General features: G+C 44.0%; 1 protein-coding gene across 8 annotated transcripts in view; it reads right to left on the bottom strand.

Annotated features, from left to right (window-relative positions):
- Positions 1 to 23453, bottom strand: part of Srgap2 (SLIT-ROBO Rho GTPase activating protein 2) — a 219227-nt gene that overhangs the window by 50557 nt on the left and 145217 nt on the right. For 5 of the 8 annotated variants that reach the window (XM_028876502.2, XM_037211431.1, XM_028876506.2 and 2 more), the window contains exons 5-9: positions 18062 to 18124; positions 11038 to 11253; positions 9799 to 9927; positions 4336 to 4560; positions 900 to 1001 (exon numbers count right to left, since the gene is read on the bottom strand). In XM_028876502.2, coding sequence (XP_028732335.1) covers positions 900 to 1001; positions 4336 to 4560; positions 9799 to 9927; positions 11038 to 11253; positions 18062 to 18124 — 735 coding nt within the window. The other 3 variants (XM_028876504.2, XM_028876507.2, XM_037211432.1) reach the window with 2 other exon arrangements.

Genomic DNA, 23453 nt, shown 5'->3' with positions numbered 1-23453 from the left:
CATATGTCACGCGACCTGGTGCCTGTGGAGGCCAGAAGAGGGTGTTGGAGCTCCAGCAATTGAAGCTATAGACGGTCATGAGCTACCACGCAGGTGCTAGAAGCCAAGTCTGGGTCCTCTGCAAGAACATCCAGTTCTTTTAACCACTTAACCATCTCTCCAACCCCAATGTGTACTTTTAATTTTAATACTATTCCTTTATTATAATAGAAGTGCAAAGAAAAAATAAAATAATTGCAAACCAATATTGCCATCATACCAGAGCTAGTTAAAATAAGTGTTAGTCTAGTCCTTCAGTGATCCTGGCACTGCCACATGACCATCAACCAATCAATGAATTTATTTCCTTATCTGCAAACTAAGTGACCCAAACCTATCCTTCCCAGTAAAATTAAGATTTACTGATACAAGGTAAGAAGCTATCTGAGCTCAACAGAAAGCTAGATTACTGATCAAACAGCCCTTTTAAACTAGTTATTAAAAGAATATATGCTGTGTTTAGAAAAAAAAAGTCACCCTTTTGTAGGAGGACAGAGATGTCTAAAGTGTCAAAGTCAACAGTTTCTTTTTGAAATGCTGGGAAAAGCCAGTCATGAGTGGGTCATTTCGGAGATTTATAGTGTTCACACAGTGGCCAAGTGCCACTCTGATTAAATGTGTAGTGGGGAGGGGCATTTTGTAAAGCTCAAAATAGAGCACAACCTTTGGCAATGTACAAACAACTTCCTGGATTTCAAGGGCAGGCTGCAGCAGCAGGGGAAGCCAAGCCTCCATTTGGCCAGGAAATCCTTGCAGTAGCCCGGACATTCTCTGCATACTCCCTCCACCTGCCCTGATGGACAGCCACAAGTAGTTCAACAAGCAAACAGTGGCTCTGAGCCTCTAGGAAGGAAACACACCTCTTCGTTCTCAATCTTCAAAGTGGATAAGCGAGACTGCAGTTGTTGGCATCTCTGCACCAGCTCACTCTGGACAGGCTGCTGGGCACAGAGCTGAGAGGCCTGTCAGAAAAAGCAACACAGGTCAGGAAGAGGACACAGGTCTTTGGAGGATTCCAGAGTTCTCACTATTGCTCATGAAATGAGCAATACTGTATTGTATCCCAACGACTAGAAGGCTTGCAGTTTCTACATACAAACAAAACCCAAAGACAATGTGTGTGAATTTCAAGACCAGTCTATGAAAGGAATAGGGAGGGAGATTTGTTTGGAAAGACCGTGTTTCTCTCTTTGGAATTGATAGGCAGGCGGATGGTCAGCCGGGGTAGGTCTAGCAGGGTCTGCAGCTCTGGGGCATTCTAAGGAGGCTAGGAAAGAGTGCCGCAGGCAGCCCCTGGTCCAAAAACCCAATGCTTAGGCACAGTGGAGAGTTCCTGCCAAAGGTGCAAGTGGTCGCCTCTCCTGTGCTTCCCTCCTCCCACTTCATACGCTAGAGTTAAAAAGCAGGGGAGAAGTGGGCCCGGAAGTAACTTGCTGCTGTTGGCAGCCGGTATGTTTATAAATCTGCGCCATGCGTGAGAGCTTCGACTCAATGGGAAAGAGTTCATGCGAATGTGGGAACAAGTTCATGGGCTATGTTAGAGAGCCCTAGAGGTCATGCGACCTGATGGAACTTGATATCCTCTAAATAGCTATCATTATATCCTACCAGGTGTGGGAATCTCCTGCACCCCTATCCCCAGTGAACTACCAACCAACTTTATCCTCTGTGAAGGAACAGCTGACCTAGAGTCTCTTGATTAAGATAAGACTATGGCATGTGCAATATAATCTCCTGGATGACTGATGAGAGGCAGAAGGCTGGGAGATGGACGGTAGGATGCCATGTGGAGGCAGTGCCTGTCACTTTATTACCAAGCGTCCTTTAGTTCTTATAGAAAGAGAAACATCTGAATAGAATTGGGCTCCTTCACCCTCAGTAAAGAGTGAGTTCATATACTTGTTTTCTTTTTTTTGGTTTTTCGAGACAGGGTTTCTCTTTGTAGCTTTGTGCCTTTCCTGGGACTCACTTGGTAGTCCAGGCTGGCCTCGAACTCACAGAGATCCACCTGGCTCTGCCTCCCGAGTGCTGGGATTAAAGGCGTGTGCCACCACCGCCCGGCGAGTTCATATACTTGGAAACCATTCTCTTACTCCAAAAAAAAAAAAAAAAAAAAAAAAAAAAAGCTTCTCTCCAAATGGAGGGGACTGGAAATTGACCTTTTTCTCCACTGGCATTTAAGATTTCAACTGATTTGACCTCTCTTCTTCAGCTGAGAGGCTGGCCCAAGATTTAGAGCTGATTTCACTATGGCTTTTAGATAAGTAGACATAATGGAGAAAGCCTGGCCAGATGGGTTAGTGCCAAGAATGAAATTTCTGTCTCTGATGTCACCAGCCAGACATCCAGTGCCCCCAAACCTCTGGGTGCACCAGTAGTAGAAAGAGGCACCAACCCCTATTGCATCAGAGAGCAGTTGACATCAGCTCATGTGCTGTGGCCCAAGAATATGAGTGTCTCCAGTTCCAGAGCTTCCAGTTAAAATGCCACCTGAACTTTGGCCCCATTTTAAGGACTTCCAGGCAGCTCCTTCCTTCTGCCTCCCACAACCACAATAATGCAGAAAGACTAGCCGCGGAGCCCAAGGATGATTTGCCATTTCTAAGCCAGAATGTGACATCATGGGATGCTCTGGCCCCTTTTCTGGCCAAGCCACTGATCAGCTGTATCATATACAAGACAAAAGAATGAATTATCAATTTTTAAAGTCACCCAGGCCTAGCATGGAGGAATTAGAGGAAAAATCACCTCCAAGCCTATTTCTTTAAAGAGCAGCTGAGTTGCTGATGCATGCTTTGACAGTGATCTTCAGCCAGGATGCAAGGTAATGCATTCCAGCTGTGCTTTAGAGTATGGAAATGTGGTTCTGACAGGGCAAGGAAGGGGCATGAGTACCCATCATATGGATTCCTCTTTATGGAGACAAGCTGTTTGGCTTGGAAATAAAACTCAGTCAACATCAGAAAATCCACCAGTCCATTCAGCTAGTTCTAAATTCCACTTGTTTTGGGAAGGAATCTTAATGGCAGCTGGAGAAGGGGCTTAGAAGACCAATTTGAACAGAAGTCAAGGCAGGTAAAAAATGGGGCTTCCTGGAGGCTGGTAACACCCCTCCCCCTAACTTTAACTCACATGCTGCTGTTTTGGTTCCCTGTCTGTTTAGATGCTGACATTTCCTCAGCCACAGCAATGGAAACAAACTGTAAGGGGCCTGATTTTCCCCAAGAAGGAGAGGAGAGAAACCACCTCCCATTTTGCATATAAGACAGAGATGTACCACTTCATCATGGCCTGTCTATGACAGTTAACTGTCTGACTAGAACATGGCTGCTGTCAGCTTAGAGCAGGGTTTTCTAAAGCGTCTAGCTGCTAAGCCCAAAGGAAGCATTGTTCCTGGCAAGAGCACATTGCTGATTTTTGGTCTCTTCTCATCTAGTCCTTTTGGTCTCACTACTGTAGGGAGCTGAGGAAGCTTTGAGTGAAGGTATAAAACGTGGATGAAGCCGGGCGGTGGTGGCGCACGCCTTTAATCCCAGTACTTGGGAGGCAGAGGCAGGCGGATCTCTGTGAGTTCGAGGTCAGCCTGGTCTTCAAAGCAAGTTCCAAGAAAGGCGCAAAGCTACACAGAGAAACCCTGTCTCGAAAAACCAAAAAAACAAAAACAAAAACAAAAGAACAACAACGTGGATGAAGTCCTGAGTGAATGCATATTGTTGACATGGGCATGGCCAGGTCAATGACCAATGCCTCAGACCTAAGGGAATGGCAAAGCCTTCCTCTAGTCTGAGTGTGAATGTTGACAGTGTGTGTACATCTAGGCTGTTTACAGACTGAGACTACTGGCCTACAGATCCCTCCTACCTCCTCTACCTGTGCTGTACAAGATAAACAGGCTGAGGTTTATTTCAAGTTAATGTCCTCCATCAGAGCTAGCACAACCTACGGGACCCTTGCTTTTCTGTACACGTATCTGTGCTTTTCTTCATTCCCTGGCCACACCAGTCAGGTTTCTGGGACAGAGTTACTTGGGACAGGATGAACTACCCTCTGGGAGGCCATCCACTCACTCTACAGTTCAGGCCAGCTGAATTAGGTGGAACATGAGTCTAGGCTCAGGGATAAGCACATCACTCAAAATCAAAGAGAGATACTTCAGGGTTTGAAATAATAGAATAATTCCTTACCTGACAGGAAGCCCCTCTCCATTGGATGTGGCCTATATGTAATGAAACTATACATACAGCTAGTACATTCAAGTCCCTTTGGGAAAAGCTGCAGGATAGGGAAGGGCCTTACCATATCTCCCATGTGGGGCTGGAATTCAAACTTCATAGGGGGGCAGAAAACATTGTTGTACATCTCCATGAGTCGCTGCTTGTCACTGGTGGCATCTAGGTTTTCTACTGCATTTTCAATAGCATCCAGACCCTCGTGTTTTGATTGTTCCAGATTTAATTCAGCAGACAAGAAAGTACGCAGGGCCCGGTTCAGGCTAGCATGGTAGCCTAGGTCACAACACTGCTGTGGGAAGAAGAAGGCATATAAGCATACCACAGGTATCCCAAGACCTGACAGAAAGGGAAGTGGTCTCTGGGGACAGATTTGACCTTATCAAGGTGCCTGATTGGCTGCAATAGGCAGGAAGTTGACATTATAATTTCCAAGACCTGGGGAAGATTTCTTAGTTCTTGCCTCCTAGGTCAGTGGTTAGGCATACCATGTAGAGCAGTGAGGTGGTTAGACAGAAGATCTGGAAGAACCCAGTGACATGAGTTAATCAAGCACTATTGCATAAAAATGGGAATGGCCAAGAGATAAAGAATTCTGTTCTATTTTCTGCACAGTCTGGGGATGTCATGACAACAAAACTCAACAATAATAATGCAGCCTGCCATGGCTTCTTGAGGGCTGCTATGGTTAGAAGTCACTACACAGCAAGCTTGCCAGGCCAATGCAGCATCCAGGAGTCAAAAATCTGGAGTGCTGCCTTAGCAGCAAATTCACATACACTCAACTCTAGGTAGGTGGGGGATGGAGGGAATGGAAGGTTGATGTGAGTCATGACATCAGCTTTCAGTGTTCCAGGACAGGTCTGAGCTGAAGAAAGCTAAACTAAAAAGTTCCAAAGCAAGTGTTACTGGGGAAACTCTTATCATGTCTCTGGTGTTCAGTAACGAAAATGAAAAGAAGAAAATGCTATGAAAGAGGCAATTGTAGGGGTTGGGGAATGTAGGTCAATTGAAAAGGGGCTTGTCTAGCATGCAGGAAGACTTAGGTTTGATTCCCAGCACTGCATAAACTGAGTGTGATGGTACAGGCCTGTAACCTCAAGCACTCAGGAGGGGAAGGCAGCAGAAGAGGACCCTAAATTCAAGGTCATCCTTAATCCTCAGCCAGTCTCTGTCTTTAAACAAACAACAAAACCCAGGGCTAGAGGGATAGCTCAGTGAGTAAAGTCCTTGTGGTGCAGATGAGAGGCCTTCCATTTGATGACAAACCCATGTAAAGGCTGGATGAGGTGCCTGTGACCCTCCTACTGGAGAGCTGGAGAAAGGGCCTGGATGGCTAGCTGGCTAAGATGAACCTTCAGGAATCCTGCCTCAAAAAACAAGGTCAGGGCTTGAGAGATGGCTACGTAGTTAAGAGTTCTTACTTCTCTTACAAAAGACCTGAGTTCGGCAGCTAGCACTCATGTCTGAAGCTCGTAACTGCTTGTAACTCCAGATCCTGGAGATCCAACACTCTCTTCTGGACTCATGGGGACCTGCACTCATGTGCATATATTCATTACACACACACACACACACACACACACACACACACACACACACACACACACACTAAACAACAACAACAAATCAAAAACAGAAGACAGACTATGCTGAGAAGGAATGAGACTTGAAGTTGTCCTCTGGTCCCTCACACATGTGTATGCACCCTGACATATGTCACACACACACACACACACACACAACACACACTCAGAGGGAAAAAACACAACAGGAGAGGCAGAATCAAACACCCTTGGAAAAGCTACTCCTATCCCTACACCTGTTTCCTGGATAGTCCAGTGGTTTTCAAGCTATAGATCACAGCTCTGAAGTTCAGTGTCAGCACTTGGTCACCCTGGAGAAGGGGAGAGGAAGGCTTCTTAGGAGGTCTGGGACTTTTATCTTTTCTTCAACCAAGACAGCTATGCTCACTTTTCCATTTAATAAACTGGGATTCTATGTGTGCTCTGGTTTGAAGAATAAATTCTTAAGAAAAAGCTTGAAAAATCCCTGGATTAAATGTAATCCCCAAAACGCTTTTCAGCAGTGGCATTCTGTAACACCATGACAATACTCTGTACCCCTCCAAGACCCAGAGATCCAAATTCCTTGGCCATCAATTATCACCTCTATTATTTACACAGCTTTGATGTCCAGAGCCTGAGAGGAAATGTCAGAGAAAAATCTCTGGATAGAGTAAGGCCATCTGCCTGATTGTAATTTCACTGCATCAATAAGCATCAAATTAATTTCCCTAGCATTTCCTTCCTATCACGATCACTTCAGGAACAGCCACTATTGGGGAAGGAAAACCATGTGACAGCCGCCTCCTTCCAGGCGTCTGACAAGAAGCTCAGCACTGGCGCACACAAAGCTGAGCTCGGATGCAGTGCCAACAGACTCTCGCAGGTGCTTGGCTTCGGCCGGCTAACAGCAGTGACAGCGTAACTATAGCCAGAGGATGGGAAACCATCAATTCAGTTGGAGGAAGAGCGAATGGAGTCTAGACAAAGGCGGCTGATTGGAGACTGCACGTGCAGGCCCAGGCCTCCTCTAGGAGATGCTGTTGGACTAACCAGGCTTTTGAACCTGTGAATCCTCTTGCCTGGCTCTCTGTAGGGCCTCAGATGAACTCTACCTTACTGCTGGAGTGAACAAAAGTAACACTGCCAACAGTGTGTGGTGGGGGGCTGAGGGGAAATTAGGGGGAGGCAGGGATATTTTTGGAAACTTCACTCTCTTCTCCATTCTTACTATCTCTATCCTAATCCACACCAATTTTATAAACTATGTGCTCAGTTATGTATCACTACTTAAGGTAAAGTAAGGCTTGGTTCTTGTCCTCTTGGATCTTAAAAGAGACATACAATGACCTTCATTTAACCTTCAGCTCACAGTAAGAAATACAACACACACCTACATAAAAATTTCAAAAAAAAAAAAAATCTTAGCCATAATAATATTGTGATATGACATGATATTTTCTCCCCTATTTTAGTCTAATCATTTAAAATTAGTTAAATGTATAAAAATGATTTTATTTCTCCCTTACTGGATCATGGATCATGGTTTGAGAAAACTAGAGTGTATGAATATGTCTTAGATAAACACAGTTACATTCTATTTGTAACACTGACAGTGAACACGCACACCTTGCCCCATAAATGGACTAAGTGGTTAGGGAGAGCAGTAGTAGTAACAGCTTTTTAAGAAGAGTAACCTTAAGAGTAACCTTCACCAGGAGTGGTGGCACACGCCTTTAATCCCAGCACTTGGAAGCAGACAGCCAGGTAAAGAATTTCGAAAAAAAAAAACAAAAAAAGGAAAACCCACATGCAGAATTCACAACACCAACTCTAGGTAGGGGAGGAGGATGAATTTGTGATCATACACAGCTTTCAGGTTCCAGACAGTCTAGCGAAAAAGAAACTAAAAAGCCAAAGCAAGAGAAACCTCATGTCTTTCGAAAACAAAATAAAAGAAGAAAATCTAGAAAAGCACAATTCCACAAAAATAAAAAACCAAACAACAAACAGAATAAGATACAGTCAAAACACAACCCAAACAAGCACAATTTTACTCAGGGCCTGGAATGCTGCCACCCTGGACTTGTTCCCCACCTCTAAACCCATGGCCCTGTTGAGTAAGCACGACACAGGCTGTCTTCGTTTCCAATGGCTCTTCAATCACATCCTATCAAAGTTAGGCTCTCAGCAGGCTATTTGTTTATTTTGAGGGGAAAAAAATTACAAAACAGCTTGCCTCTTGTATGGTTTTTAAAACACCTGCCCATGCCCGATGAAGGACCTATGTATGCACTACAAAGGTTGTAACTCATACAGCAAGTCTCTTTTCTCCTGAAGTAAGCAATTTATTTAAACTGGTACACATATTCTCTAGAGGCAAAAGAAAGAGGACAAACCAGTAAAAGGGGTGCAATACCCTGACTGGCCTAATTTTTAAATCTTAATTATTTTACCAAATGTGAAATTTAAATAGTAGGAAGTGAGCATAAAAAGTGACTGTCTTCCTCGTGCTGAGAATGGGCCTCTACCAACAGTGAAGGAGAAGAATGAAAGGACTGGGTTAGGGTTTTGACCTCCACTGAAGGACAGTGTTCAGATTGGCATCAACAAGTGGAGAGAACAAAGAGGAGCCTGAACAGAGACCAGGGCTCCACTTACCAGCTGAGACGATGACATCTAAGGCCTTAGGAGGCCAAAACCTACTAATCAACACTCCCTGGCTGAAAGAAAACCAGTCTGTATTTTAGAAACGTTCCCCCCAGCAACCCTGATGTAGGCCAGATTTAAACAGTCCCGGTCTTTATTTTACTAGGGGTAGAGGGGTAGGAAATAAAGCAGTGTTCCAGAACAGTTCCACAGCAAGCCTAAGATGTGCTACCTAGTTATATAACAGTGAATCTGAGCCCAGATTCCCCACATGATGGAAAGCATAGCAGGTGTGCTTGTAAAGAAACCCAGGTAGAGAACCATGTGCAGTTTGGCCAGTCTTGCAAAGCTCAGCTGCTACTGCCAAGAACCCAAGGCTAACACCAGGTCTCAGGAAGAACACTGCTGATGTCCTAGAGACTGGACTGCTGATGCTCAATCAGCTGGCTCCAGACCCACGTGGGTGACTAGAAGGAGACAAGAGAAAGGGTATGCCTCTATAGCTTCATAGAAAACTGGCCCAGGAATTGGGCCGGGCTGCAGTCTGAATGTGAGAGACATTTTAGGACACAGAGATGGAGGAGAAGCAGTAAGAAATCAAAGCAAAGATTAACCCCTGAGGTCAAAGACAAATGGCTGTCCCCAGTGCCTACAAAACACACATGCAAACTAATCCCCTTCTCTCTCCCACTTTTGTGCCACCTCTCAAAAGAGAACGGGGCAGATATCAGTAGCATCTGGATGCTTTCTAGACAGGACCCTAATCTGCAGCACAATGCCAACCCATAACCTTGGGCAAGTAGGTCTCTTAACTCTCTGGATCACAAATTAAGACAGCATCGTGTATCCACAGGGTGTTATGACAATGGAAGGAGAGAACACCAAGAAACATGAACTGATACATAAACACAAAGCAAGGCATGTTAACTCTTCTTGTCACTGCTTCTTTCTACAAGCTTCTGATGCAAGAGACCACTTCTTGACAAGCGAGAGCACAGCAGTCACGGACATGGGTTTAAGGAATCGGAATTTGGAGTAACTGTGTCTCAGCCTTTTACTGCCTGGGTAAATCACTAAACTCTGTGAATGTCAGTCAACAGCTACTGTCGGCATTGCTTTCCTCCATGAAAGCTCTGGGGAGTGAGTGGTACCAAGTGTCAAGTGCATCACCTTTACACAATGGATCATGACTACTCTCTTCAAATTGCTCTCAAAATGGCCAAGGTGCCTGAACACAGAACGGGGAACAAGTGACCACGTTTCTGAAATGAGGTAAGAGATGCCCACAGCCTCCCACCCCAGCTTTAAGTACTTACATCGATAATATCGGACAGGTCATGGATGTAGTACTTGAAGACAGATGCATTGGTTGCTTCCAAAGCCAGTAAGTACTCATTCCGGGCTTTAATGGCTTTCAGCTTATTCTCTGTGTACTTGGCTTGTCGCTAAAAAGAAAACACAAGTGCACTTTTAGTTGTTTTTTTTTTTAATTAAAAAATTTTAAATGTTTACTTATTTCATGTGATGTGGCATGTGTGTGTTTGTATGTGCACACATGCCTTTATGTTTTTGTGGAGATTGGAGGGCAACTTGTAGAAATCATTTCTCTCCTATCATGTGGGTTCCTGGGATTGAACTCAGGTTGTCAGGCCATCTTGCTGACCTATCACTATTCCTTTTTAAGAAAGGGATCAAAACTGTTCTGAGAGCTGAAGGATAACACATCAAGAGTCTCCACTTTGCTGCTACTCCCTGTGTGCATCTGCTTTAAGCTGGATTCTCATCTGACTAATGAGATGAATGTGCTCCAGATGTGTCCTCTGATCTGTCTTCACATACTCTTCTCCATCCTTGCTGCCACACTGGAGATGGACTTCCACCTCTCCCCCTGAACACTGGTATCTAAAGCCAAAACAGAGGTCTACAGTCTCCCCTATTTCTCAAAGCAATAGGACATGTCCCTTGATTTCAAAAATGGTGGCGGTCCACAAAGCTTTCCTAGTGAGATCTGAGCTTGCTTTACCCAGCAGGGCTGCATTAGCGGATTGCTTGATCACATGGGTGGCTACCAGGTGATTGGAAAGGGTCTGCATTTGGCTGTGTCTTTTGCTCCTCCCCTTGGTATTCCTATAAAAGGCCCTTAGAAGAGACAGAAGGGGCTGGTGGATTATGATCCAGGCCCTTCTGAGGCTATCCTGTGTTTCCATCTGTTTCTCTCCCCTCTAGCCTTCTATCTAAACATTTCTCACTTAACCCTCTTCAAGAGTACCCTGGGGACAAAGTGAAAGGGGGCCTCCCATAGAAAATGAGCTGAGGAAGGTGACTACTGATTCTTGTCAATATACTTGAAGTTAAAGTCTGAGAGTTCAGATGTCTAAGTTTTTCCAATAGCTAGGATGCATGCGGCAAGACACAGAAGGACTCTTTGTTCATTAGGCACTAAAGGAACCCAGAGCTGCTTTGTTTAGCTCTTCATGACAGCTACTGGGAAATTACCATCAACCTTGCCTTCTGAACATCCCTTTCTGTCTCTATTGTTGCCAGAGCACATATACCTTCTCCTTCATCTTCTCAATCTTCTTCACTGAGCTCCTCCGGACATGTTTCTCCTCAATGCGGACATTGGCAGTAGAGTCAGGGGAGCGCGGGGTCTGCCGGTCCTCCTGTTTCACTGATTTACCAATTTGCTTCTCTTCCTGCTTCTCTGCTTCCTTCAGTTTGCTCTGAGCGCTGATACTGTCAGCATTGTACATGTGATATGTTTTCATGACCTGCAAGACATTCCCCACCCAGAGGTAAAGCCAATGGTGTCAACTCACTTTTACAGACTATCCGACTCAGTCGGGCCTCTCCTACATGAAACAATCAACATTCACATTCTTCTAGGGGGAAATCCAGAAGTGTCTGGTTCAGCACATGTCTATTAAGGACTACATGTAAGTATAGGCTAGGTTACTGCAATGATTCCATATTAACTTCATCAGTGTTTTTACTTTTATTCATTATTATCTGTAAGCATGACCTTTATATTGGCTCAATAATTTCTACTGCTGAGTAACCTCATGATACTAAGTAAAGCAGGAAATAAGAACACCTCTTTCAGACCCTAAGGGCAAAAGGCAACATGACCAAAGGAGCAGTCTACATTTTTATAACTTTCAAATATACAGTAAGGAAGAGGAAAAGGCTCCAAAAGTTCTGGTCTGCTTTATCTCCACTGGACGCTTGCTCTCACAGAAACGCATCAATAGCAGCTACCATTTACTGAGTACTTAATATATGTTCAGCTTTGTGCCAAGTGGCCCCCCCCTGTCAGTTTCATTCATGTGGTAATTCTACACCCTAGACAATGTCCCGTGAAGGCTGTAGACTTGCACAATTCAGATAAGAGGCTGGGAAAGAAGAAAGTTCATATCAAGTGTAACTGGGATTGGCCACAGCAGAAAGTTAACATAAAGAGGGGGACATCGGTCAGGTGTGGTGGCACATGTCTTTAATTCCTGCACTCCAGAAGTTGTACAGGAAGATTTCAGTGAGTTCAAGACAAGTCTGGTCCACGAAGTAAGCTCTAGCATAGCCAAGACTACATAGACCTTGCCTTAAAAAAATGGGGGGTGGGAGTGGGGAGGATGTAATTTTCAAATTTTCCAAAAGAGCTATTGTCCAGGAATTGAATACTATTTCTTAGCAAGAAGGTCAGGAAGACAGAATCTCAGCTAATTTTCAGCCCTCCCAAACATATTACTTCTAGCCACACAGGGGCCAACCCCACTCTGTAGGAAATTTCTGTTTCCACACAGGCAGCTTCCAAATTAAAACACTTGATAACAAATCAGGCAATTGGAAATTCGTGAGTGCTGAAACTTTGATGCCATGAGGTTTCTTTGAAGAGGAGGAATAGAAAGTCTAGGAGTAGGGTGTACTTTTGTGGCTGACAACAGAAAAGCATTATTGAAAAATAATCTCTAGCATTCAGGCTACATTGTGTGCCAGGAGTTTTATGTGTGCCACTTGACTTAATCCTCACAATAACTCTATGAAAGACGTGTTAGTATTTGTACTTCTAAAGATAAGGAAGTAGGTCTCAATGACACCCTAAGTCTTACAGTTAGTAAATGGCAGAGCCAGACTTCAAAGCTAGGTCTATCTAACTCCAAAGTCCATCTCTTACCCACTAAGTAACAGTGACTGTCCTCTGATTAGGACTGAAGTTGAACTCGCTGGGAGGAAAGATAGAGACAGCTGAGGGAATCCTGAAGAAAGAAACTCCTTAGGAACGAACCTGCCCAACTGAGAGCAGTGCCTCAATTGGGGGCTGTCTTAGACCCCAAGTAACAACTGGCAAGTCTGGAAATATTTTTGATTTTAATAACTTACAGGTTGCTAGTATAGGGATACATGGAAAGTCCATAACAAAAAAGTGTCTGTTTTAGAATGTCAGTGGTGCTGAGGCTGGGGAATCCTGAGACCTTGCAGGTGTACTTAGGATCATCTGGAGTTGTAAGACGGAATAAAGCATATAGAGGTACAGTGCAGTCTCAATTATGTCTCATTTTAGATAGAGTAATTTAAATATTCACCTTACTCCGAACCTGATATCGTTCCTGGAAGTACCACCCTACTTTTACTCTGTATGCCAACAACTAATGACATTAAGGAGGCTTTTCTAGGAAGTTTGACTAGATCACTGTTTTTCCTAGTTAAAGGTAAGAAAGGCATCTGCTATCTTGTCTGAGGAAGGACAGATGAGGGGCTCCTGTTCCTGTTTCTTTTTTTCACTTGAATGTGGTTAAGGAATTCAAGCACTAGAGGAAAGAATTATAACAGTCATTTTTTTTTTTCTTTTTTTGTGTGTGGGGGGTGGTGGTTTCAAGGAAAAAACTCTATGAAGCAGTCCTGGCTGTCCTGGAACTCACTCTGTAGACCAGGCTGGCCTCGAACTCACAGAGATCCGTCTGCCTCTGCCTTCTGAGTGCTGGGATTAAAGGCATGCGCCACCAATGCCCAGTGTTACAAGTACTTTTTAAAACAGTGAATTTTTATTTTATGTAGTACAGGATGGAAGAAACATGGCAAATGCACCTGGGAAATGAAAGCACTCAAAGAACTGTCACTAGGTAACAATGAATAAAACAACTTCTATTGTTCCTTGCCCTTAAAGAATGTAAATAAAGCTCTCATTGCAAGAAAATAAAACATCACCCAATCTAAGAAATTAGATTCTTAAAGATAGCATTACTTTTTCTTTGCATTCTCTTCCACAGTTGGGAAATGTCATATATGCCTCACTTTAAAATATGAGCAAGCAGTCAGGCATGATGGCACATGCCTTTAGTCTCAGTACTCAGGAGGTAGAAGCAGGTGGATCTCTGGCCTCGAGCTAGCCTGGTCTACAGAGAGAGTTCTGGGACAGCCAGGGCTATACAAAGAAACTCTGTCTCTAAAGCCTATATACATATGTTGAAGTTCCCAATGTTTTCTAGAATAAGCAAGATCGAAATAGGCAATTTACAAGAAACATGGTATAGAGAGAAGAAAAGGCTGAAAAAGTTATCAATAAGAGCCCCAGAGAGATGAATGAGAATGGAAAAGATACAGCACCGTGAAATAAGACCTCAGTGAAGGGAGTTAGGGAGAATATAGGGTAAGAAAAACCTAAGAGTACTTGTCAATTGGCAGTTAAGATTCAATTCTTGTACCTCTCGGAGGAGGATGACCCGTTCCCTCCCCTCCAGACATGTAAAAGAGTCACCTCATTTACTTACTCATCCCTCCCCCAACACTAAAATGAAATGCCTCAAGTTGAGCATTATCTCTTACTCGTCTTTGTATCCCTAGTGCCTACTGATAGTGTCAAACAGACACACAATAAAAGGGACTGCTAGCTGACAGTGTTTCAAGGGAACAGGTGCTGCATGTCAATTTAAAGCAGCTCTGCACCCAGCTGCTGCACCAAGTCAAGGAGACAAACCAAGGGACTCGGGTAGACAGAAGCCTAAAACCTCGGGGATAAAGACAGTCCCAGAGCACCCCACTACCTCTTCTCTCTCTCTCTCTCTTTCAAGTTAGCGTTTCCTTGGCTCTTCAGAGTCAATCCATGTGGCTTCCCTGCCTCCATATACACTCTTTCCTGTGGGGGCTTCCTGGGACTTTGCAGACACAGCCTCTCTACAGTTGAGGCAGACAATCCCAGAGTGCTTTGGAAGCACTGCACTCTGACTTCAAAGGCATTCCTACAACATCAGAAAGAAAATGAAAACCACTTTACCATGGCTTATAAACTAGCCCGTTCACTGTGATGAAGAGGGGATAATGGACCGGCACACACATGTGCAAGACTCACTGGGACTGCTCTCTGGAGGAACAGCTGTGGGGAACTCCCCCGGCACAGAATGCTAAGTCAGGGAAATCAAAGCCCCTTGAAGCAGAAGAGGAAGGTGCAGAGGAGCAGCTGGCTACTTCTGGTGGGGTTCTGGATCTCTTGTTCAAAGGCATCTTTATTTAGAACTATCTGGATTCTGCCCCTTGGGTCATCAGAAAGTACTTAGATTATCAACCCTTGAGTAACTGGTCCCCTCAAAAGAAGTATCCATGGGTGTTAGGAGCAGTTACAGAAGAGCACTGAGAAATATAGAGCGTTTCTTAATATGTTGATCTCTTTTTTCCAGTGCCACATGAATCACAAATAATTTCTGTTGCTGACAGGATCAGTGAAAGCAGAGATCCTTTCCTGTTTTCTTATGTAGAGCAAATAAGGGAAATGCTCTTAGAAGAAACTCTCCCTGTTCCCTTCCTAACACTCGAAGAGTTTGTGTACAGCAAACAGCTTTCCAAAGCCAGCATGCAGTAGTATCAACTTCCTCCTCAAGGAAACCACTATCTCATGCAGGGTGACTAACATCCTGCTTGCCTCAAGACTACCAATTCAGCACTAAAAATATGTCCCAGGAAACTGTGTAGCCCTGGCTAGTCTGTAACTCACTATGTAGATCAGGCTGGCCTTGAACTCAACAGATCCACTGGCTTCTTTTTCCAAGTGCTGAATTAAAGGTGTCTGACCACATCTGGCTCTCTCTTCATGAGGACTAGGCTATTCAGCAAAAAGGGATGGATAGTCACCCTAATCTCAGGGCTATTTCAGAGCAGTCCTAAACTAATCTTACCCTACATAAGCAACAACGATTAATACTATCCTACAACTTTTCTAATGACCTATATAAAATCTTCAAACTCACTTGATTCTTAACTATAGTATAATATTTTGAAAATATGAATTCCTTGATCACTGACAGCCCCATGGCATGCAGGTGTCAGAGCATAGTGTTTGCTGCTGCTTCTGGGGGAGAATAGGATGAAAAACCAACACACTTCACATCAACTCTCATCATCATGCTGACTTTTGCAGTGGGAGATATCCCTTCATGCAGCTAATAGTCAAGACAACATAGACCCTCAGGTGTCTAAATTAGTAGCCTAGAGTCAACACACCCAAGTTTCTCAATCTTGGTACTACTGACATTTGGAGCTGGATAATTATTGTGCTAAACTGTGCTATACATTGTAGGATGTTAGCAGCATACTTGGCCCCTACTTTTCAGATGCCACTAGACTGCCAACCCCTCCAGTGTGACAACTGAAAACATCAGCAGACATTGCCACACATTCCGTTTTGTGGGGATGGGGGGGGGGAGATCACCCTGTTTAAGACTCACTGTACCAGACTCTTCTGCCTTCTCTGAAACTTCTTGATGTCCTCTTCTATTTTTCTCTTTCTATTTAGAGGTAAATATCTAAGTCTTATTTGGGACTTGGACAAACAATAAGTATACCAATTCATCTCAAAGCAGAGGGGCAGCACAGTCACCAGTTCTGCATGTGAATGCTAGAGAGAAGGCTTTATGCTCTGCAGTAACTGAAGGCACATGGTGGCCTCAGAAGCAACTGGCCAATATTGATCTGAAGACTAATCATAGAAGTCTTAGCTGGGAGATGGCTGAGTAGGTAAGGTCTAATGACCTGAGTTTGATGCCTAGATCCCACAAAGTGGCAGGAGAGAAACAACTTCCAAGAATGGTTCCTTATACACATACAGAATAACTATTAAAAATAAGTAAACAGGGGCTGGGGGTTGGGTCTCCCAGCTTGGCCTTCATCAGACCGAACAGCAAGCTCCACGGTTTTCTAACAGTTCTTCAGACACAGTTCTCCCTCTGCTGCCTCACTGCAAATGTGGTATGCTGGATCTGAGCTGGTGTGAGGTTTGCTGCTTGACTCCTGAGAAATAGCAGCAAATAGCAAAGGCCCAAGATGCTTTGTATTGGTAAAGTAAAAGGAGTTCTCCAATCATCTGTCACTCGTTATCCTAGAGAATTCCCTACGGAAGCAAGTCTCAGTCCTTCTTGGTACCTTCAAGATGCTCTAAACGTAAAGAGAAGTAAAGCAATGAAAAGAAGGCCAGGAAACTCATGCGGTCTGAAAATGGCCCACGATGCCATGCTTCTATTTTTAAAAAGTCTTAACTTCACTTGAGAGAAATGAAACTTGGGGCACAAAGGGTACCACCTATTATTTGGCTTCAGAGTATAAGAGTCACAGAGTAGAAATTCAAAACAATTGGAGCACCACTGGAGGCAAATTAGATGACCACTCTCCTCTATTTACCAACAGTTGTCATGACGTAATGGCCACACCTCGGCTTCTGGATCGAGAATGTGGAATTCTCTGATCTCAAATGCTTGTGACGCATGTCACCACTGGGTGAAGCAAGGAAGGGGGAAGAGGGAGGGAGAAGTCACCACAGAAAATCATTTTCACCTTCAACTAGATTAGGGCAACTCTGGAAAATGACACACAGTGCTGATACAACCAAACTTCGGAAAGGGTCTACAAAAGCACAAGATGTACAACTGAAGCGTTCCTTCTATGGCAAGAGGGACTTTCTTGGGGGGGTGAATGTTTTCAAAATAATTAACAAAACATGGCAGACAGAAACTAAGCACCAGCACTTTTGGGGCACACAGCACATACCAGCCTACGAGCCTGCAGTCGGAGAGAGTTGGAAGCAGACTGTGCTCTTTGCTCCAAGCCCATAGCTTACCTCTCTGCTGTGTTTCTGCACCATTTTCTTTGCCTGACACGGTACTTCACACTGCAGACTTTAGGAATCTGTGCTTCCCTTTACAGCATCTGCTCTAACTCAAACCACGATTAACCTAAGGGCTGATGCACAACTTAAGACTACACATGCTTTCCGACAAGCAGCAGTGCAATGTGGGCCACATTCTTTGCATGAAGTTTGTGGTTCCTGGCCTGCTGGTAATGGTGACAGCTGTGCTGGTAACCTAGACCCTGGCTGCTCTTTCAGTGGTGCCCCAGATGAAGCCACAGTAAGATTGCACAACTGCAAAAAATATTTTTTGGCTCATCTGGTTTAGAAAAAAATTGAGTGTGGAAAAACACATGGGTGGAGTCACCCCCAATGGGGAATGTGCACGGTCCTCAGCCTCAGCTAAGTTCTGTTGCTGACGTGATTATGGCTGCAAACTTCCAAATGCTGCTTCTCTCTGGGATCTGATTTACCGAATAAAGCTCGTTCAGGACCTTCATCAAGTCATCTTGGAGCTGCTGGCCAACTTCTTTACTCTGTAAAGAGAAGAGGGAGGAAGGTTAATGGAAAAACAGAAGGAGCTGGGAGGTGGCAGCAAAGGCAGGAGCAGCACAGACTCTACAAACGACACAGACTCAATGACAGCCCATGACTTAACCCAGCCGACCAGATAAGCAATTATGGTCCGATTACTCAAAGAGTTTTAATAAATGAAACGAGCTCTTTCTATAGCCCAGTAAAGGTAATCACGTAAAGGGAAAATGGGTTACAGCCTCTGACTTTTCAATTGGTCTCAAGAGCAGGCCTGGAAGCTACATCCTACACAGTAACTGTAGTTAGGTAGACCATGCTTTCTCAGATATTTGCAGGCAAACACTCCATTGGATTACTAAGGCAAGTGAGGGGTACAATAGGATGAGACAGAAAAAAGGATATAAATATCCACGGACTCCAAAGACCCTAAACTCAACAGAAAACTCCAAGCAGGAAGGTACTGACGTCTAACCTGAGAGCACACAAACCGAAGAAGCTAGGACCCACAGGACTGGCTGCACATTCCTTCTCCACAGAAGGAAAAACCACCTAAAATGGAGTGCATTTGTGTTTTCTGGCACAGATGTTAAGGGTCACCCAATTCTTGCTTGTTTCATTTCTTTCCCAAACTCCCGAGGCAGTAGTTCTTCAATAATGACTCCCTGCAACATTTAGTTAATACTACCTGACTTGATATGTTGAGGAGCTTCCAACTGGCTAATTCGGAGCAGCAGTAGCTCTCTGATCCTCTGCTGCTGCCCACCCTGGGTTGGCATCTAACCACACAGAACAGGAGGAACAAAAGAATGAGGAAGCAGGAAGGAAATGTATCTTCTATACTGAGTGTTAGAAGCCAAGCCCAAGAAGGCAGAGAATAAAAGCGATTGGTATCACCAAGGTATTGTCCTTCAGATAACTACAACAGCCAAGCACTCATCTAAATTTTTACTTATGCATACTGAGAACTAAACCTGAGGTCTTGTGGGGGCCAGGCAAGCACTCTACCACTGGGCTACATCTCTAGCCCCTAAGTGACACTCATCATAGCTCATTTCTGGGGCAAGGGACTAGTCCTTTCCATTCACACTGCTTCTTTCAAGGGGTGTGTGTGTTGGGTGCGCACACATGCCTCCCACAGGGCACACTGGGGACAGAGAAAACTCTGCATGAGTCAGCTCTCTCCAACATGTAGTTTCTGGCATCAAACTCAGGTTGTCAGGTTTGTTAGCAAGTGCCTTTACCCACAGAGTTATCTTGCCAGGCCAAGTCTGAACATTTTAAAAACTGTTTTGCCACTTTGCTTTTTTTTTTTTTCCTATTAGGGTATTCATTATGGAATATAACATATAACATTCATTATGGAATATATCGTGAATAGCTATGTGTTTTGTACTTGGTAATTTTAAAAAGAGGGTGGAAGGAACCCTCCACTTAGCAATCACAACAGCTGCTGCTAGTCTCAGCTATCACTTGCTGTGTGTTTGTTATATTCTTGCTTTGACAAAATACCTTTCAAGAAGCAATTTAAGGGAGGATGCTTTATTGCAGCTCACAGTTCAGAGGATACATTCCATCTTGGTGGGAAAGGGGTGGTGGCAGGAATGGGGAAGCTGGCAAGTCAGGAAGCAGAGGGTGAACAGGCTGTGAAGATGGGCTATAAAACTTCAAGGCCCACTTCTTCCAGGAAGTTTCCAACTCCTTAAGGTTCCACAACCTTCCAAGCAGTGCCATCATCTGGGGGCCAAGTGTCCAAACACATGAGCCTATGAAGGACATTTCCTATTCAAACTACAGCACTTGCTATGATCTGTCTGCTCTGGTCAATTTCTCTGGACTTAATTTTTCTCTGTAAAATGAAAGTCTTTCCCTCTTACTGTAAGATCTGGATCTAGAGGAAAACATAGGGAAGATATTTTAAGATATATGCATTTGCAAGGTCTTTCTGAGAAGGATTCCAGTAACACAGGAAAAAATTGAGAAAGCGGATTACATCAAATTGAAAAAGCATTTTGTATAGCAAAGGAAACAACTACCAAAGTGAAGCAAGCCTATAGAATGGGAGAAAAGTCTTTTCCAAGTATGCATCTGGTTATCTAGAATCCACAAATACCATAAAAAAATTAAACACCCAGGTAAGTGATGTTGAGTCTCAAACCCAGGACAAATGGCTAAGGTGCCTATTTAACACACCCCAAAGCCCAAATCATCTAATCAATAAATGGGCTGATGAACTGAACAGATAGTTTCTAAAGGAAGAAATACAAACGGCCAGTAAATATTTGGAAACTGCTCAAGATCCTAAGCCATCAGAGAAATGCAAATTAAATTGCTTTTAGATTCTATCACACCCCAGTCAGAATGGTGTCATAAGAAAATAGTAAAAACACATGCTGTGTTCTCAAAAACTAGAATAGAGCTCTATGACCCAGCTATATCAATCCTGGGAATACACCTAAAGTACTATAAGTAAACATACCAGAGACACACGTACATGTATGTTTACTGCTGCACTATTCATAATAGACAGGAAATAGAACTATCCTAGATGAATATCAACAAATGAAGAGAGAAATAAAATGTGGTCAATATACACAAGAAAATTTTATGCAGTCATAAAGAAAAGTGAAGTCATGACTTTTGAAAGAAAATGGACTGTAACTGGAAACTATGTTAAGTGAAATAAGTCAGATTCAGAAAAGCAAACACCACACTTGTTCTCTCACAAAGAACCCTGATTTAAAATTGCATGTGCGGGCCATGAATCTAGGAAGAACATTACCAAAGGGGAGGAAGAGATTTTAAGAGAGCTGGGAACTAGAGTAATGGAATACACTTAATAAGAAAGCAGAAGTTGGTGTTAACTGGGGGAAGAAAGGGAAACAGCTGGAGGGAGGAACATAGGAAGAACTCTGAGGGAGGGAAGCAAGTGAGAACAAATATAACAACACACGTGTTAAGATGCCAGGATGAGCTGGGTGGTGGTGGCACACGCCATTAATCCCGGCACTTGGAAGGCAGAGCCAGGCGGATCTCTGTGAGCTCGAGGCCAGCCAGGGCTACACAGAGAAACCCTGTCTTGAAAAGGGGGGCGGGGGATGAAACTCACTACTTTATATGCTAACCTAAAATAGTAATTAGAAAAAAAAAAAAAAAAAGACCTTTTCCAAGTGTCCTAGTTTGGTTTCTCTGATGCTATGATAAAACACTGATCTAAATCAACTTAGGGGAAGAAAGGGTTGATGTGGCTTATACAGCCCCATGTCCATCACTGAGGGAAGCCAGGGCAGGAGCTCAAGGTAGGAACTGGGGACACGGAGGGATGCTGCTTACTGGTTAGCTTCCAGGCTCACATTCAGCTAAATTTCTTACACAGCCCAGGCTTACCTGCCTAGAAATGGTAATGCCCACAGTGGGCTAAGCACTCTTACATCAATTAGCAATTTAAAAACGTCTCACAGACATGCAACAGGACAATCTGACAGGGGCAATTCTTCACCCGAGGCTCCCTCTTCCCAACTGACTCCAGATTGTGTCAAGATGACAGCTGAAGCTTACTATGACACCAACCTCTACCACTCTATGGTCCTACACGATGTTTTGCCTGTCTCCTTATTGTAAGAAATATTAAACATTAGTCTTTTCTGTCAAACATATAAGACTTTTGTTTACAGCAAAGAATTCAAATCTTTATCTCCCCCACCTTGTAAAACGTGTATGTAAATGCTTTAATCCCCCACCCAGTAAAACTCTTATTCATACAAAGGTCCTGCTGCATTCTTAGAACTCATGTGGCTGGCCCCTTTCTTATTTCCTTTGTGCTGATTCTTACAAAGCTAGCCAATCATGAAAGAGAGAGGTGGGACCCTCTCCAAATGGAAAAGACAGTCAGCACCTGCTTTAGAAGAAAAACCAAGAACATTTCCTGGCCTTGTGTGCTTGATCAAGAATAAAATTTCTCTTGTTCACACTTGATCAATATTAAAGTTTTGCCTATAAAGACACTTCAGTTGGAATGGTGGTCTCTTTCTTGGTGGCTCAAACTTATTTCTAACAGTATGCCCATATCAGAGCCAAAGAGGCTGGCTTCCGAGCAGAGTAAAGGGCAATGCACAAGTTCTCTTCAAGGACCCAGATGAAAGCAGAAACGAAAGCTGCAGGAACATCCTGCCTGTTTTAGATTTCCTATTACTAGTACCTTTCACTCAGTAACCTGGGAAAGAGGGCAGTTTTCAACTGCTGGGAAAAGCCACAAGAAAGAATGCATCTCATGTACAACTTCACCCTGCAACCCCTCCCATGGTGAGGAAGGCTGAGCTCCACAGAAGCAACAGGCGAGCAGGTAGGTGAAGAGAGGAGAAAATGACTCACATCTGCCCCAGAATCAATGCCAGCAGTGACTATGAGTATCACTATCAACTGCCCACCCTCCTGCTACAGCAGCAACCCTTCCCAGCCTTCCAGCCCTTCTCACCCCATCCTTATGCTTAAATGAGATAGGACCCTTCCCTATGCTATGCTGCTTAGCTGTGACTTAAATAAACTAGCAGGAGTCCAGGAGTGGGAAGAGGAAGAGAGGGGGAGAGGAGGGAAAGTCTAACCAATAAAACAGCAATTAAGACAGGCAGATGTTTCCTTTTGTGTTCTGATTAGTTGGGAAGACCAATGAACTATTACCCCTGTTTATTTGAACAAGTTGCTGAAGCAATCAGATTTACCACTCCCCTCCGGCTGGGCGGGGCTGGGCACACACGTGTAGCTAGTTCAATTAAAATATACAATGAAAGCTCCTAATAGGAGCATCGCTGACCCAGAAGTCAGGCAGGAACTGGCCAGCGTCTCTCCTTCCACAGATGATAAAAGGCCACCTGTTCTCTATCTCAGAAGCCGTAACTGCATGCCTTCAGGGAGAGCACGGCATCAGGAAGTGCTTCCGCACAGCTCTCTTCAGAGGGGTTGGAGGAGCTGGGAAGCTAAGAGGGAGCCCCACCCAAAGACAAGGAGCACATTTGTTCCTAGGAACAACAAAACTCATGCAGGCCAGTACAAGACAGTGGGGGCTGCAGAGCTTCCCCTTCTCTAGAAAGAAGCAAAGGGGTTTCTAGGCAGTGAAGAAACGGAATTCACAGTGCAGTCTTTGTGCACCAACACATGGCCTGGATCTCTTTTCTTTAAAATTTCTTGGAAGAGAATGAGTCATCTAAACATTGCAGGAAACCAAACAGAAGTTGGGGGGGGGTTAACTTTGGGTAAAGTTTTTCTTTTGAATGTTTGCATAGTTATCTTTGTCTGAAAAAAAAAAGAAAAAGAAAAGAAAGGTAGCTAAATTTAGAA

The sequence above is a fragment of the Peromyscus leucopus genome, chromosome 15 (genome assembly GCF_004664715.2).
Source record: "Peromyscus leucopus breed LL Stock chromosome 15, UCI_PerLeu_2.1, whole genome shotgun sequence".
Taxonomy (NCBI): Eukaryota; Metazoa; Chordata; class Mammalia; order Rodentia; family Cricetidae; genus Peromyscus; species Peromyscus leucopus.
The sequence above is the reverse complement of the archived record's forward strand: the minus strand, read 5'-3'. Positions and strand labels throughout refer to the sequence as shown.